The sequence below is a fragment of the Jaculus jaculus genome, chromosome 13 (assembly GCF_020740685.1).
Source record: "Jaculus jaculus isolate mJacJac1 chromosome 13, mJacJac1.mat.Y.cur, whole genome shotgun sequence".
Taxonomy (NCBI): domain Eukaryota; kingdom Metazoa; phylum Chordata; class Mammalia; order Rodentia; family Dipodidae; genus Jaculus; species Jaculus jaculus.
Window position 1 is genome coordinate 33,373,947 of NC_059114.1, and position 17,850 is coordinate 33,391,796.

Below are 17,850 nucleotides of genomic sequence, written 5' to 3' on the forward strand. Positions count from 1 at the left end.
CACCATGCAAGGCCACCCTGAAATTACATAGTTAATTACAGGTCAGCCAGGACCAGAGTGAGACCTTACCTTGAAAAACAAAAAAAAATTTAAAAAATTAAATTAAATTAAAACTGAACTCACAGAGAACATGACGGTACATGTAGGAAATCCCACTGAATATAAAAGAAAGCTACAACAATCAGTAAGTTAGTAAAGTTGTAGGACACAAGCTCTGTACTTAAAAAAAAAAAAAAAAAAAAACCAAAAAAAAAAACTACGTACTACTGGCAGGAAGAAAGCAAGTTATGTTCAGAATACCATTATAGCATCACAAGCCATTAAGTGTTCAGGGATAGATCTTAGCCCAGAAACTATGTGGGGTTAGGAAGATGGCTTAGAGGTTAAGCCATTTGCCTGCAAATTCAAAGGACACAGGTTCGATTCCCCAGGACCCATGTAAGCCAGATGCACAAGGTGGTGAATATATCTAGAGTTGGTTTGCAGGGCTGGGGACCTGGTGCTCCCATATTCTCTCTCTCTCTCTCTCTCTCTCTCTCTCTCTCTCTTTGCTTCTTTCTTTCTCTCTCTAAATATTTTTTTTTAAAACTACAGTATGTGATAGAAAACAAAACACACACACATAATCAAGATGGGCATCATGGTGCACACCTTTAATCCCAGCACTCAGGAGGCAGAGGCAGAAGGATCACTGTGAGTTCAAGGCCACCCTGAGACTACATTGTGAATTCTAGGTCAGCACGGACTACAGTAAAACACTACCTCCAAAAACCAAAAAGAGAAAATTAGCAGGACATGTGGCACACACGCCTTTAATCCCAGCACTTGGAAGGCAGATGTAGGAGGCCAGCCTGAGACTACATAGTAAATTCCAGTTCAGCTTGGGCTAAAGCAAGACCCTACCTCAAAAAAAAAAAAAAAAAAAAAAAATTAAATGAGTGTCAAGAAACCAGAATCTTGGCTTGTTAGTAGCATTGAAGTACTTTTGTTTCTGTCTGCTCACCCCCACTTTTTCTCACATGTACAATAACAATATTTAACGAGATCAGTGGTTCTATGATTTCCTGAAATCATGTATACTTCTGAGAATTTGATAAACCCATGGAACCATCTCAAGAAGTCTCCTCGAGAAGTTTCTATCTAACTTAAATGGAATTCATGAATATTTTAGAATACTATAGAACTCCCAATTTATGAACATATATATCAGCCAGATAATCCCTGACACTCTTGATAACCCTATGTCCTAAGCTTCTGTGACTTTTAGAAAACTATTTGGAATAGAAGAGAATGTTTATGAAGCCATAACTGCTACCAATCCCACATACTGACCAGTTTGATAGAAGTGGGGCTCTCCACAACTGAGTAGGAAGGAAGAGGCAGCATGATGAACTGAGTGGCTGGTGCAGAGGAGCTATTCTCACTGGAATCCTGTGGGCAATGGAAAGAAAGACAGTTCAAAATAATAGGTAGAAGCCCCAGAGCCTCCTACCACACTGGAAGTCTGGGTCAAGTACAAAATCTTTAGATAATTGCTTATCCAATATGGTTACCAAAATAAATAAATCTCTGATTATATCAAAATAAGACTAATTAGGAACAAATAAAACTATTATACCACAAAAAAACATGCTATCCTTATTTGTAGATGAGAAAACTGAAGCACTAAGAGACTAACAACTCTCAAGAGGATATCAGCACTTAGTAAGAGAATCCACTTCTGACCCCAACACATGTTATTAAAGCACCTTCAAGAAGGCTGCCTCAACCAGGACAGCGGCATACTTCACTTTCATAAACAGTATTGAGGCAATAAATAACAGCAAAGATATATGGGCTCAGGATGGATTTCTCTGCATGGATGTCTGCTTTCTTTCACCCGAAGTCTATAGCTTGTTGGCCCTCTCAGCCTGGGTATGACTATAGGATGGTACCCTATCCAGGTTTATGGGTAGCTTATACGGTAGATGTTGTGGAAGCTCCCACAATCAATGAGACTGCAGCTCTCCCCTCATCTGAGCATGCCTCCTTAGTGCAGTTGTAAGATTTGAACTTTTTTTTCTCCACTACTAGTCCTGTCACCCTGGCCTTGAAGAGAATTTTTATTCCTGCTCCAGTCTATGCCCAAGAATAAATCCCATATGTAGATTCAAGGTGCCATTTCGTTTGTTGAAGTCGTCTTCAGGAACACAAATCCTAACTGTTACAGACAGTATGACAGGACCTGGCTTAAATGGATAATCTAAATACCATTTCTAGCCTCCTGCTAATGTGCCTCATGTGAAGAAAACTCTGGCTGAGTTGGGAAAATAAGAGCTGATATGATGCCTGAAGAACTCTACAGCAAGTCCTAGGGGTTAGAAACATTCAAGGGAACAAGTGTCACACATTACATCCTCACTCACTACTGCTCCAAAAACACACTGCATGGTGCTGGCTTATTTTAGGAATGCCAGATAAAGCAAAAGACACCTGTGCCAAAACCACTTACCCTCATGACTGTTACCACTGATATGTTCTCCCCAACCTGGGAGTGGGGCACTGCCAGGCTTCCAGTGGGGAGGTCTGGTACACCATTTACTAAGGTCTCTTTAATTACCAGGCTTGTCTGGTAAGGCTGCTGGCTTTCCCCTACCTCCAAGGATGCCTCTTCCAGAAGCACATCTTGGCTGAGGATCTCTGAAGTGGCGATCTCCTGCACAGCACTTGACTGAGAAAGAGCTCCCACCTCCTCAGCCAAAGCCTCCACAGCCAGGCACTGTTCTGTCATGCCTACGTGGCTGGACACTGTATCCGGGACATTGTTGGATACAAGAGCAAGTCCTTTAGGGAACATCTGGTTCTGAGTCACACATAGCTCAAGCTGAGGGCAGCTCCGTTCCTCTTGCAGACTGCTCTTGGGAATAATGATATAATCTGAGCGAGGGAGTATCTTGCGGAAACCTGGGATGTCTACAGCAGTCAGTGCAGAGAGCTTTGAGTTCTGAGGATGGGGAAATCAGAAAGAGGAGGACAAGCAGAAATAAATAGAATGAGACCACAAGGATATTAGTTCATTTTTTTTCTACAAAAGGAACTGGAGGGGTGGTTAGGTGCTCGCCTGTGAACCCTAAGGACCCTGGTTCGAGAACGGATTCCCCAGTACCTACGTTAGCCAGATGCACAAGGGGGCACACACATCTGGAGTTTGTTTGCAGTGGCTGGAGGCCCCAGGGCGCCCATTTTCTCTTTCTCTCTGTCTCTTTCTCTCCCTGTCGCTCTCAAATAAATAAATAAAAATGAACAAAAGAAACTGGAAAGATTCCACTATATTGACTTAACAGAATCAGTTTCTCTCAACAGAATCAATATACTTTACTTGCTTAATCACATAAGAAACTGTTAACATCAATTGAACTCTAGATAGTCACTGATCTGGGCATCTAAAAACTGAGTTGGGGGGCTAGAGAGATGGCACAGCGGATTAAGGCACCTGCCTGCAAAACCTCACAACCCAAGTTCAATTCCCCAGTACACATATAAAGTCAGATACACAAAGTGGCACATGCATGTGGAGCTGGTTTGCAATGGCTAGAGGCCCTGGTGTGCCCATTCTCTCATCTCTCTTCTCTCTACGCAAATAAATAAATAAAAATAGAAGCCCAGCATGGCAGTGCATGCCTTTAATCCCAGCACTTGAGAGGCAGAGGTAGGAGGATCGCCATGAGTTCAAGGTCACCCTGAGATTACATAGTAAATTCCAGGTCAGCCTGAGCTATAGTGAAAGCCTACCTCAAAAAATAAATAAAATAAAAATAAATTTAAAAAATAAGCTGGAAATTTAGGTGGAGAGTCTTAACTTGAGTCAACAAATTTTCTTTTTCTTTCTTCTTCTATTTTCCCTTTTGAGACCTTAGTGGCCAAATCTAATAAACAAGGCACCTGGCAATTTATGAGTTTCTTGCAAGCTTTGATGCTTTTGGATTCCAAAGTAGCATACAATTTAAATAAAAGAATGTGAAATACTTAATGAAAACCCAAATGTGTTCTCTGCTTGCAAACAAATAAATAAAATATTTTTTAAATGTTAGAACAAAACAAAAGTTCAACATTGTATGTTCCACATTAGAAACCTATTTACTTCTTCTTATTCACAAATCTTCTTTGTATAATCATGATCTTTTCTTTTATTGTAGGTGCTTTTCTCACTTTTTTTTGTAGTTTTACCTTCTAGATATGCAGTTTATAACATGCAATTTCACTTTACCTATATGATGTTATAAGAATACATATTGAACTTCACCATAGCTGTGGCTTCTTTCTGTTTTTTGGTTTTTTTGTTTTTTTTTTTTGAGGCAGGGTTTACTATGTAGTCTCAGGATGGCCTCAAACTCACAACAATCTTCATATTTCTGTCTCCCAAGTGCTGGGATTAAAGTTATGTGCCACCATGCCTGGCCCACAGCTTCTTTTTATTTTTTACAATTTTGGGGGGAGGGCGGTAGTGGAAGAGAATTGGCACGCCAGAGCCTCAGTCACTACAACTGAACTCCAGACATTTATACCACCCAGTGGGCATGTGCGACCTTGTATTTGCCTCACCTTTGTGCATCTGGATTATGTGGGACCTGGAGAGTCAAACATGGGTCCTTAGGCTTTGCAGGCAAGTGTCGTAACCACTATGCCATCTCTGCAGCCCTTCATATCTTCTTTTATTCATACTTTAAGTTGTCATCGTCTTAATACATGAGGCTGAGGTCCATTTCTTTCTGTACACTAGCATTTCTCTGTGTAAATTCCTCATAATTCACTAAAAAAAACTTTCATTTTTGGCAAATACTATAAAAAAATCCAAATGTGGGCTAGACAGGTGGCTTAGCAGTTAAGGCACTTGCCTGCAAAACCAAAGGACCAAGGTTTGATTCCCCAGGACCCACGTAAGCCAGATGAACAAGGTGGCATAAGCATCTGGAGTTCGTTTGGAGGGCAGACGGCCCTGACACACTGATTCTCTCCCTTTCTATCTGCCTCCTTCTCAGAAATGAAAAATCAACAAATTATTTTTAGCCAGGCACAATGGCACACGCCTTTAATCCCAGCTCTTGGGAGGCAGAGGTAGGAGGATCACCGTGAGTTCAAAACTACTTGGAGACTCCATAGTGAATTCCAGGTCAGCCTGGGCAAGAGAGAGACCCTACCTTGAAAAAAAAAAATCCAACACATGGCTGGGGAGATGGCTCAGCAGTTAAAGGCACTTGTTTGCAAAGCTCACCAGCCCAGCATTCAAATCCTTACTGACCCATGTAAAGCCAAATGGAATTGCACACATAAACACATACATACATAAATTCACATGCAAATAAGTAATTTTTTAAAATCCAAAATGCATAAAATGTAACTATACAGGTGAGTTGAAAGTGAAAGCAAAGCCAGAGAGACGGCTCAGCAGTTGAGGCGTTTGCCTGCAAAGCCTAAGGACCCAGATTCAATTCCCTAGTACTGACACAAAGGTGGCACATGCATGTGGAGTTCATTTGTAGTGGCTAGAGGCCCGGAGGGCCCATTCTCTCTCTCTTTCTTTTTCTCCAATAAATAAAATTTAAAAAGCTAAAACAGCATGGGCTGGGGTAACAGTTCAGTGGTACAAGATACTTGCTTGCAATGCCAGGCAGCTTGGCTTCAATTCCCCAACACCCACATAAGCCAGGTGCACAAGGTGATGCATGCATTTGGAATTTGTTTGCAGTGGCAAGAAACCCTGGTGCAACCATTCTCTCACTCATTCTCTCTTTGCAAATAAATTTATATATATATTTTTTATATATAATTTATGTAACTATATATGTTTAATACATAAATTTATATTTATTTATTAAGTCAAAGCAGCCAGGCATGGTGGCACACATCTTTAATCCCAGCACTCAGAAGCAGAGGTAGGAGGATCACCATGAGTTGGAGACCACCATGAGACTACATAGTGAATTCCAGGTCAGTATAGGCTGGAGCAAGACCCTACCTTGAAAAGCCAAAACAAAAGTCACAACAGCATGTATGAATTCTAACCTCACTGGTTTCTCCCAGATTTATCAGGGGAGGATAAACAGATCACAAAGCCTAGAAGGCTTTTGGAGAGGAATTATACATGGCAAAGAACTATCTGATAAGGCTGTGAATACATTATTAAACATTATGAATAGGTTCAAGTTCCATTTTATAGATGAGAAAACCAAGACTCAAGAAGTTAAATGAGCTAGGCGTGGTAGCACACGATTTAATCCCAGCACTCAGGAGGCAGAGGTAGGAGGATTGCCATGAGTTCGAGGCCACCCTGAGACTCCATAGTGAATTCTAGGTCAGGATGGGGTAGAGTAAAACCATTCCTCGGGGAAAACAAATATTGGAGGTCACTTCTCAGCTAGTTAGTATCAGAATGATCTACTCATGACCTTGGTGATGGAAGTGCCAATGAGAAAACAAAAATGAAAATATGAAGAAGAATATTTACAGACCATTTAAAATGTTTTAAAAAGTCTTGATAAGGACCAGTATCAGTGCCTAGTCTTAAAAACCAAATCAGTCCAAGATTAAAGATTGTTAGACAAGAAGACTGCTGTTTTGGGGAGGAGGGGTGCTAGGGATTGAACTCAATGCCTCAATTATACTAAGCATGTATTCTGCCATTAAACTACATTCCCAACCCCTAAAATTGCTGATTTTATAATGTGAAAGCCAAGAGGAATACTTAAATTCTACCCCATTCTCCAGCGACTATGTCCCAGACTTACTGCTTATAAACAAATCATCTAGTGGTAGGAGGACAGAGTGGCATCTTCAGAACTACAAGTAACACAAACCTATTCAAGGAAGAATGACAAACCAGTAGAGATAAAATAATCATATGGGGAAATATACTCTGTTCTGATATAACAGTTGCTGCCTTCCTAAAGAACCTGTGCTCTATATCACCAAAGAAGGTAAAAAACAAACCTTTAAATTGAACAAGGAGTTTACAATGTTGTTCTCACTCTTGTCTGGAGAACCTACTTTAATAGATGTTAGCAAATATTGGGGAGACCCAAGACCCACTAGAATGACAAGAAATAAAAGCAGTGTCTAGCACAAGACAAGTCATCTCTATCACATCTGCCAGGACCCAAAAAGCATTACAGAAGAAGGTGGTCAGCCTGGGCTAGAAGAGCAAGACTACCTCGAAAACAAAAATAAAAAATAAAAGTTAGCAAGTGGGGGCCTAGGGAGATGGTCCGAAAAATAAGAGGAATGTAATGTAGTTGAGTTCCCTCCCTAGAAGGGATAACTGCCCCTTCAGAGAAGACTACACCATTTCTGAAAAACTGAGATTCCTGAGACACCTCCCAGAAACTTGTGTGGTTGATTAATTCAGAACCCATCCAGAACCTAAAACAGGCTCCAATCTCGTTCTCAAGGCGGATTTCTCAAATTCCCTCTTGCTACCTTGGGTAAGATCCCTGGAAAAGAATTCTTAAGTTCTGGGCTTCACCATTTCTGGGAACCCCACTCATCCTCCCACTTGGAATTGAGCTCTGTCTTCCTTCCTTAAGTTCTATCTATAATAAAACCTGTAAACTTTACTCTGTGGTCTGTGGATTTCAACTCTTTGAATTCATATGACAAGTACCCCCAAAACCCTGAGACTCAGTGTAAGCTCTGTGTGACCTTGACCATCCATTGCCTCAGCTCCAGAGTTAGTGCCCACCCAAAATCTAAGACTCCATCACTCTCAAGACACCCTAAAATTTCTATATCATATTAGTACATTGGCAAAGGGCTCCAGTTTCTATATTACGGATATGGAAGAAAAGCAAAACATAACCACCTTGGGGCCCTGGCTCCTTATCCCGAGTATCCTCACTCCCTTCCCACTGCATGCACCTGTCCACTTGCTAATTTTTTAATGTGTATTTTTATGTGTATGGATGTATATGGCATGTTTGTGTATATATGGATTGTATCATGGCACACATATAAGAGGTCTGAGAACAACCCCTGGGTTCTATCTTCTCTTTCTACATTGCTTGAGACAGGGTCTGCCTTGTTTGGCTGTTGCACGTGAGCCAGTCCAGCTGGCCCACACACTTCTAGATTCTCCTGGCTTACTCCCATTGCTGTAGGCATGTTTAGATTACATAAGTAAGCATGTGGACCTGAACTCAGACCCTTAAGTTTTGCTGGCCAGCTCATCAAGCCAAATCAGTGAGGGAGAGACCCTGTCTCACAAAACAAGGTGGTGAGCAACTAAGGAAGACAACTGAGATCAACTTCCACATATATGTGCATGCATGTACACACCACATATACACATGCAAAAAGCAGAAATTCTTCTAATTATAGTATGAAAATTATAGTAAAACTGAGAAAAGGAAACTAAGGTTCATTGCAAAGAAGCCAGAAATGAACCTTAGCTTCCAGAGGACAAGAGAGTACAGAACATCATGAAAATGTAAGTAGATAACACCAATCTCACAAAAGAAAATAATTTTTAAGTTTCCCCAAGTAAACAAACAAGAACTGAGGGGCTCAGGTTTGGTCTCCCCAAGGCTTTTCCCATTGACCCAATTCAGAAATTTGCTGAGAATAAAAATTACTTACAGGATCCAAACCTTCTTTCTCTAGTTTGGCTCTCTCTAAGTAGTAACTCCTCTCGGCCACACTGAGAAGTCTCCAACTCTCACTAATCTTCTTATTGATGGCAGACTGCGGGAGGTGGGGCAGCTCCTGCTGCACTTTCAAGCAGATGTCATAGTAGTATAGAAGGTAGGCCGACCTGAAGAAGCAATGACTTCTCTCTTATTCAACCAGCACATGCTTATAACACATGTTAGGGGCTAGAGGATGGGTAGTTAAGAAGTTGATTTTTAAAACAAACAAGTTTTTCAATTTAAAGCATTTATCTAAACACAGGCTGAAAGTCAGGGGGAACACATCTGAACTTCCCTAGAGGATGTTTGGGAACTCGAAAAAATGAATAGTAAAGGCAGCAAGTAGGTATTCTCAGTTCAGAAATATGAAAGCAATGGTTATCTGATTTACTTTTCCATGGGCCATACTTTCTTCAGGAGTGGCTGGTTTTAACTTCTATAAAGCCAAAGAAAGACACAGGTGCTCTGTCATTCCACTCTCAGATGAAGGTTACAGAGGGAGCCAAGTATGCAAGCTTGACTCCTCAGCATTGCCTTTAGTCATGTAAATGGTCAAAAGTATATCATTAAGGCTAACTGAATAGCAAGTAAAATTATCAAAGTGGCTCAATGCCGATAACACCAACAAAGAGTCTTCAGTGTTCTATTCAAAAGGAGATGAAGGGGCTGAAGAGGTGGCTCAATGGTTAAGGTACTTGTCTGAAAAGCCTGACAACCTGGATTCAATTCCCCAGTACACACATAAAACCAGATGCACAAAGTGGCACATGGCATCAGGGATCATCTGTAGTACCAGAAGGCTCTGGTACACCCATACATACTCTCTTTCTCTGTCTCTTTCAATATAGAAATAAATTAAAATAATTTTTAAAAAAGGAGATTAAAGCTATCATTTGGATATTCTCTGTACAAATTACTGGTAATTAGTAATTCTATAATGTTACTAATGCCTTGTTTAAATATTTAAATAACAATTGATATAATAAAAAACATTGGGGTGTGGTGTGATAGTTCAGAGATAAAGGTGCTTATATACAAAGCCTAGAACCAGGACTCAATTCCCCAACCACCCACATAAAGCTAGATAGGCATTTGCTTGCAATACAAGAGACCCTGGTGTGTCCATACACATAAATGAACTCTCACATGCAAATAAAAAAGTAAAAAAAAAAAAAAAAAATGAAATCCAGGGCTGGAGAAATGACTTAGTGGTTAAGGCATTTGCCTGCGAAGCCAAAGGACACAGGTTCGATTCCCCAGGACCCACGTAAGCTAGATGCACAAGGGACAAATGCATCTGGAGTTCATTTACGGTGGCTAGAGGCCCTGGTATTCCCATTCTCCCTTCCTTCCTCCCTCCCTCCCTCCCTCTTTATATAATAAATTAATTAAATTTAATCCCAGCAAAGGTAGGATGATGGTCGAGTTTGAGACCACCCTGAAAGTACATAGTGGATTCCAGGTTAGCCTAGGCTACAGTGAGACCCCACCTCAAAAAACAAAATAGTCAAATGCTGGCGTAAATCTAAGCAACCAGCACTCCCCATCCCCATCTCTCCCAACCCCAGTGTATCAGGACTGACAGTGGCACTCTTCTTGATGAATCTGAGAAGTCTTCCTAGGCACAGCTTCCCATGCAGTGCATTTGTAAACACCAGCAGGAAACAAAATGTTAGCAAACCTAGGTTTCTTGGCTTTTTCTCCATGGATTTTGTCTCTTTTCTTCTTCTTGGGTGGCCCAGGGGAGGTATAGGAGTAGTCTTCCTCAATTTCCTCCTTCAGGACAGTTACCTCAGGACCATCATACGATGCATCCATGGCTGCAAAAGTAAGACAAACAGGAAGTTTTTAAGTATCCTTCTTAAAAGGGGCAGCAACTTCCAGATCAAATAATCTCTTAGTTCTATCAAGGACTAAAAGCTTAGCCACTTCCCTAAGAGAACCCAAGAAGCAGGAATATCTGATATAGATACCTTCCAGGACTCCACTTAATCCTTAGAAATCAGACGCTCTCAAATGTGTTTGCTTAATAAATGGCTCAGGTGAGACTGACTAGGCAAATTTGAAACTACTAGCCTTTTCATTAACATTCCCTCATGGCCTATAATAAATCTAACTGTTCAAAGATTTATTAACACCACATTATAAGAATTTCATATGGAAAGAGGTAAAAGATATTTGGCCAGAAGTTAGAAGCTCTGGACACTCCCTTATATATTTCCTAACCTTAAACAATAACTTCAATGATTCATGTGTTCTTTCATTCAAATGTGCAATAAGTAACTAAATATGAAAGTAATTTATTTACTGACAGCATTATGTGATTTTAGGGCAAGTCTTTTAGTTGCTTTAGGTCTGTTACCTCCTTCCTGTATGTATGCATGGATATCCCACAGACTTACCATAGTAAGACTCAAAGGAAATAACAGACGCCAATTCTTTATGAGGACAGTGCTACACAAATGAAAAGGTTCATTATTAAAGACAATTATCTGGAGCTGAGATTCTTCACCTGCCCAAGGCAAGACACAAATATAGACCTGAAATAGGTTTTGAATATAAAATCCTAACTCCCTGGTTCCTTCTTTCATAATGCTACACTGCTAATCTTGAATGACAATCTTCTACACAGTAGCTACACAATAAACTTGATAGAAATTTCTATGTCAATGCTATGCAACATAGCAGCCACTAACCACATGCTGTAATAAGGCACTTGAAATAGGGCTAGTATAACTGTAACTGGCGCCAGACACAGCACTGGTATAAACTGTAACATTGCTTCACATGTGGGAGCATAACATAATCTCAGCACTTGATACAGATTCCTTCCACTTTAACCCTTATCAAGTGGGAGTTGGAGGCAGGAGGATCAGGAGTTCAAGGCCAGTCTGGGATACATGAGACCCCCATCTCAAAAAAAATAAAGGCAGGGCTGGAGAAATGGCTTAGCGGTTAAACGTTTGCCTGTGAAGCCTGACGACCCTGGTTCAAGGCTCAATTCCCCAGGACCCACGTTAGCCAGATGCACAAGGGGGCACACGTGTCTGGAGTTCGTTTGCAGTGGCTGAAGCCCTGGCACGCCCATTCTCTCTGCCTCTTTCTCTCTCTCTGTTGCTCTCATCTAAATAAATAAAAATGAACAAAAAAAAATTAAGATAATAAAGGCCTTTAAGCCAGGTGTGGGGCTAGGAGATGGCTCAGCAGTTTAAGGTACTTGCTTGCAAAGCCTGTCAGCCCTACTAACCACATAAAAGACTCAAAGTAGAACATGCAGCTGGAGTTCACTAGCAGCGGGAAGAGGTCCTGGTGTGCCATGCCCTCTTTTCCTGCCTTCCTCCCTCCATCTCTCTCTCTTTCAAACAAATAAATACATTTACAGAAAAAAATGAAAATAATAACCTAAAGGACCAAAATAGCTCTCTGATGCTGGCATATAAGAGTATCTAGGGCTGGAGAGATGGCTTAGCGGTTAAGCACTTGCCTGTGAAGCCTGAGGACCCCAGTTCAAGGCTCAATTCTCCAGGACCCACATAAGCCAGATGCACAAGAGGGCACACACGTCTGGAGTTCGGTTTGCAGTGGCTGGAGGTCCTAGCATGCCCATTCTCTCTCTCTATCTGCCTCTTTCTCTCTCTCTCTGTCGCTCTCAAATAAAGTAAAAACAAACAACAACAAAAAAAAGAGTATCTAAAGGCTGGAAAAAAATAAAATAAAGGCTGGGTGTGGTGGCGCATGTCTTTAATCCCAACACTTGGGAGGCAGAAGTAGGAGGATCACTGTGAGTTCAAGGCCACCCTGAGTCTCCATATTGAATTCCAGGTCAGCCTGGACTAGAGTGAGACCCTACCTCAAAAAAAAAAAAAAAAAAAAAGAGAGAGAATCTAGCCGGGTGTGGTGGCACGTGCCTTTAAGCCCAGGACTCAGGAGGCAGAGGTAGAAGGATCGCCTTGACTACATAGTGAATTCCAGGTCAGCCTGAGCTAGACTGAGACCCTACTGGGGGTGGGGGTGGGGAAATCTATTAGCATCTCCTATGTCTAGGAAAAGGATGAATGACTAATTCAAGAAGAGCTAATTTACTTGTGGACAAGTTCTAAGCTGGAGTTTTACCAACTCAACCTTTGGAGGAGCTAGGCCTCAGAAACTACCCAAATTTTATGAGAAGGAACAAGTTATCCCAGAAAAGTATATCAGGACATTATTTAGGAAGCCAGAAAGGTTGTGGTGGTGGTAAACAGACAGGACTGACAGGTATAGCAAAGCCCACCCACAAGTGGACCTCACTCAACAAGTGATAAGGTAGCTGACAACAAGAGAAAAAGAAGACTGACTGTAGAACCAGAACACCTGGATCCAGTAATGTGACTGAAGATAGCATATTTCACAACCTGAATCTCAGCTATTTCTCCTGTGAGATGAGTGAGTGGTTACCTATGCATTTGGGGGACAAGAACCCTTTTGACAAATACTATGAAAGCTAAAAACTTTCCCCTACAAAATGAGAGCACACAATATTGCCCTTCCTAATTTAAAATATATGCCCCATGGAAATGAAAAGATGGCCCAGTGGTTAAAGGCATTTGTTTGCAACAAATATACCCCCGGGTTAAGAACATATAATTCGTAAGATCCACTATAGTTCTGTGTCAGCTCAAAATGAGTCCTCTTCTGCCCCTAAACCTCACAAAGGAAAACAAGCTGGGCACGGTGGCACATGTCTTTAATCCCAGCACTCAGGAGGCAGGGGTAGGAGGATCAGTGTGAGTTCAAGGCCACCCTAAGACTACGTAGTAAATTCCAGGACAGCCTGGACTAGAGGAAGACACTACCTGGAAAGGAAAAAGAGAGAGAGACAGAGTCAGAGAGAGAAGAAAGGAAAGAAGAAAGGCTGGCTGGCTGTAGGGATAGCTTAGCAGCTAAAGTGCTTGCATGCGAGGCCTAAGGACCCAGGTTCAATACCCCAGTACCCATGTAAACCATATGCACAAGGTAGCACATGTGCCTGGAGTTTGTTTGCAGTGGCTAGGGACCCTGGTGCGCCCATTCATTCTCTCTCCTCCAAATAAGTGAATAAACATAAAATAAAACAAATAAAACCAAAAGCTTGCATTCTAACTGACCAAGCCAAAACTTGGCTCCATAAGCAAAAGACAAATGAGTAAGGAAAGCTAGAGCTCAACTCAAAGGTATCAGGGAAACTGAGCTTTTGCCCTATATATAAACTCCCTGGCTTTGAAACACTTGTGGAGAAATCAGTAAATTGCAGAGTGTGTTTGTAAAGAATGACATGTAAGGTTTTAGCACCTTAGACCAAATCAAGTTTAAAAAAACCAAACTCATTACATCTTGGGATGGGAGCAGGAAAGAACTATGATGGGTTTGTTTTTCTACACTACTCTCCACTTAAGTCCAAGTGCACTTGCAGATTATAGGCCTCACTGCAGCAACGGAAAGATACATGTGGTAATATGAATGTTAAAAAACAAGGGCTCTAAAGTCAGGCGTGGTGGCACAGGCCTTTAATCCCAGCACTCAGGAGGCAGAGGTAGGAGGATTGCTCTGAGTTAGAGGCCACTCTGAGACCTACATAGCGAATTCCAGGTCTGCCTGGGCTAGAGAGCATGATTCTACCTCAAAAAAAAAAAAAAAAAAAAGACTGGAGAGATGGCTTGGCGATTAAGGCACTTGCCTGAGAAGCCAAAGGATCTAGGTTCCATTCCCCAAGACCCATGTAGGCCAGATGCACAAGGTAGGGCATGCCTCTGGAGTTCATTCGCAGTGGCTGGAGGCCCTGAACGTGCCCATTCTCTATCTCCCCCTCCCCTGCTTCTTTCTGTCAGGTACAGATAGATAAATAAAAATAAAATGTCTTAAAAGGGGGGGGGGGCTACTGACATGGTAATGCATACTTTAATCCCAGCACTGGAGAGACTAAGGAAGAAGGATCGCCATGAGTTCCAGTCAACCTGGGCTACAGAGTGAATTGTGGATCAGCCTGGGCCAGAATGAGACTCTGTTTCAAAAAACAAGAAACAAAACAAAAATCAAGGCTCTAAGATCTGGGTATGACGGCACACTCAAGTAGTTCCAGCACTTGGGAGGCAAGAGGGTCAAGGCCAGTCTGAGCTGCAAGAGACCTGTCTCACAAAGCGGGGAAGGGCAGGGGCTTTGGAGGACAGATCTCAGTGCTAATTTAGGTTCCACTGTCTAATAGCAGTAATACAGATCCTAACGACCTTAAGCAATCTACTTACCCCCTTAAGCCTTAGGGGTTTTTGGTTTGCTTTTTGTTTTGTTTTGTTTTTATCTGCAAAACTGAGAAGCACGGTTTGAGATAGGAAAGGAGCTTTCACAGTCCCATCAGATGCTCCTGGGAACCTCACGAAATGGCTTTCAATAGCTCAGGTATGGGCTATCGTTAGACTCTGGGCGAGTTTCTCTCTTTAAGTTCCGGCTGTCCGAAAGGCAGACATTGTGGCAACAGCACCAGAGGCTCGCAGAACCAGTCGCCGCACTCTCACCCAGGCGGCCTAGCAGGTCGGCGGCGCCGCACGGCCCTCGAGGCCCGACTTACCCGTGCAAGCGTGCCAGCCGCGCGGCTCACATTCCCGGAAGAGCCCGGCCCAGGGGCTCGACGAGGCGGCTGCTCGGCGTACTCGCGCTCCCCGCTGTGGGCGAGAGGCGACTCCAGTCGTGACAGCAGCGAAAAGGAAGTGGAGGCTCGGGCCCGCGCACGCATCCCGGGGGCTGGAGGAGCCCCGGCCCGCGGCCCCGCCCGGCGACACACGGCGCGGAGTCGCGCCGGCCCCTCTCGCTTCCCCTCGGAGGCGCAGGACGGGGTCACCGAGGGAGAGCGCGGTCGCTGCGCGGGCTCCTCCGCGGCGCCGGGCGAGCGCCCCGGGGCTGCACCCCCGGGGAACCCGAGAAAGACAGCAAGGACACCAGCGCCGCCGCAGCACAGGCTCGATGGTGGCAGCAGCGGCGACGGAAGCGGCAGGAACACACCTCGGATCGCCAGGGAGACCCGATTCGGTAGCCCTCGCGGCGCGCCGGAAGCGGCCGGCAGCGCGTGACGACGTGCGCAGGCGCACACGTCCGGCCGTAGGTTGGGCCGGGAGGGGCCATGGGAACCGCTAGGAGGCTTGAGGGGGGCCTGCTAAGGCGGACGGACTACTTCCGGCTGGGGGTCCCGGACGGACTAGGAGGTGGTGCCTGGCGGCCCAGCAGCGCTGGGCGGAGCGGACGAGGCCTGGTTGGTCGCCAGGGAGCCGAGGGCACCACCCCTCTACGTGGCGTTGGAGACCCTGACCCCAGCCGTCCTCAGGTTGCCCTTGGATCATTCAGATTAGGGTTAAGACTTCTTTTTATTAACTTTGATTGGGAGCCGCACTATATATACATGGTATACCAAAATCATAATCCCCTCTTACCACCGTCCTTCCCCCTTCACTGAAACCCGTCTTTGCAGCCAATACCTGCTGTATTTTGATGTTCGCAATTTTCCCCTTCCTATTTTGTAGGACTTATGTAGGTTGTGTTAGCTACTGTGAGGTCACGAATGCCAAGACCACTGTCCTGTTCCTTTCGACATTCTTTCCTCCACCACCTCTTCTGCAACTGTCTTTATCCTGTAATTTGGTTATGCTTTCTTCTCTAATGTTCCAACTGCAACATTTTATTTTCTATATTACTTCATTGTCTTTGCCTTTCCACATATATTTATGTGTGGAATTCTTATGAATTCCAATTTACTTACGTATTTATTTGTTTGTACGTTGGTGGGTGGGACGTGCCAGGGCCTCTTGCCACTGCAAACAAACACCAGATGCTTGCACCACTTTTTGCTTATGGCTTATATGGGTGTCTTTAATTGCTGAGACATCTTCCCAGGCCCCTGAAATCCATTCTTTTTTCGAGGTATGGACTCAACCCTAGCCCAGGCTGACCTGGAATTCACTCTGTAGTCTCAGGGTGGCCTTGAGCTCACAGTGATCCTCCTACCTCTGCCTCCCAAGTGATGGGATTAAAGGCGTGCGCCACCACGCCCGGCCCCCCCCCCCTTTTTTTTTAATTTAAGGATGCTCAGCATAAATGTTTTCTCTTTGAGGTTCACTGCCAATTCATGTTCCATGTCTGCTGATTATCCCCACTGGTGTGTTCCCATAATATTCTAACCTCTCATACAGCATTTCACACACCTTACATCTGTCTTCCCTGCTTTCCCCTTAAGCTCCTTGATGTTGACACTAATGTTCCTTCTCTTTATGTCCAGCAGTAAGCACAGTGCTTAGCACATACAGGATGGAAGTACAGTGGTGGTGGGAAATCTGTTCATGGGAAGGGGCAGTCACAGCACAAAGTTACATTTCCTTTTGTCCTCTGAACACTCTCATATATAATGCCTTAGCAGGCTGAGCATAGTGTCTCTTGTAAGGGTTATTAAGTCTGGGGGTCCCAGTAAGCATTAAATGGGTCACAGAGGTTTCTGGTGTAGCAGGGTGTTAAGGGTCTAGGAAAGCCCTTGAACACCAAACCCTAGATTCATTTCTAATTTTTATCAAAAAATTGAATTAAAAAAGACTGAGAAGGACAATTATTAAATTATTATATTAATTGAGAGAAGTACTGAGGAAAGGCACCACGTAGCTAGAGATCTCACATGGAGGGCCTGGGAAAAACTGCGGAAAGAGGAAAAAAAGTTCAAGGAGCTACTGCCATGTGGGGAGCTGGAGAGGATAAAGAACTCATGTGGAGAGTAAGGGCTAGGGGTATCTCCCCTGGGCTCAACCCAGCTGAGGCTGGGCCCAGTTGAGGGAAAAAGTCACTGAGAGCTGGAAGTTCCCAAGTGGTCAGAGAACCTGCCTTTCCTTTGCAAAGGTATTTATAACCTTAGGGTGGTGGGCTGTCTTCCCACTCAGGTGAATCAGACGGACAGCTAGTTGGTTAGGGCTAGGGGCTATCTCAGGAAGACACTAGCCATGGCACCAAGTTCTGGGGGACTAAATTAATCATAATATTTACATTTTATGGAAGACTTCCCTCCCAGGAAGGATCCAAGTTATTTGTAGAAAAACAGGTCTAAGGAACTAAACAAGAGATAAAAAGTCTGATGTCTTTGGTTTCTGGCAAGGGCAAACATTCCTGACTTTTTTTACTTTCTTCTGGGGTCCAGTCACCCTAACTGTACCCC

At 43.5% G+C, this 17,850-nt stretch overlaps 1 protein-coding gene across 1 annotated transcript in view; it reads right to left on the reverse strand.

The window, feature by feature from the left end:
• Hmgxb3 (HMG-box containing 3) overlaps positions 1 to 15,363 on the reverse strand; it is an 81,480-nt gene extending 66,117 nt beyond the window's left edge. Inside the window, exons 1-5 of the mRNA XM_045132491.1 lie at positions 15,235 to 15,363; positions 10,339 to 10,477; positions 8,608 to 8,782; positions 2,636 to 2,983; positions 1,333 to 1,431 (exon numbers count right to left, since the gene is read on the reverse strand). Of these exons, the coding sequence (XP_044988426.1) occupies positions 1,333 to 1,431; positions 2,636 to 2,983; positions 8,608 to 8,782; positions 10,339 to 10,475 (759 nt within the window). The 5' untranslated portion in view covers positions 10,476 to 10,477; positions 15,235 to 15,363. The remainder of the gene's footprint in view (positions 1 to 1,332; positions 1,432 to 2,635; positions 2,984 to 8,607; positions 8,783 to 10,338; positions 10,478 to 15,234) is intronic.
• Positions 15,364 to 17,850: the final 2,487 nt, after the last annotated feature.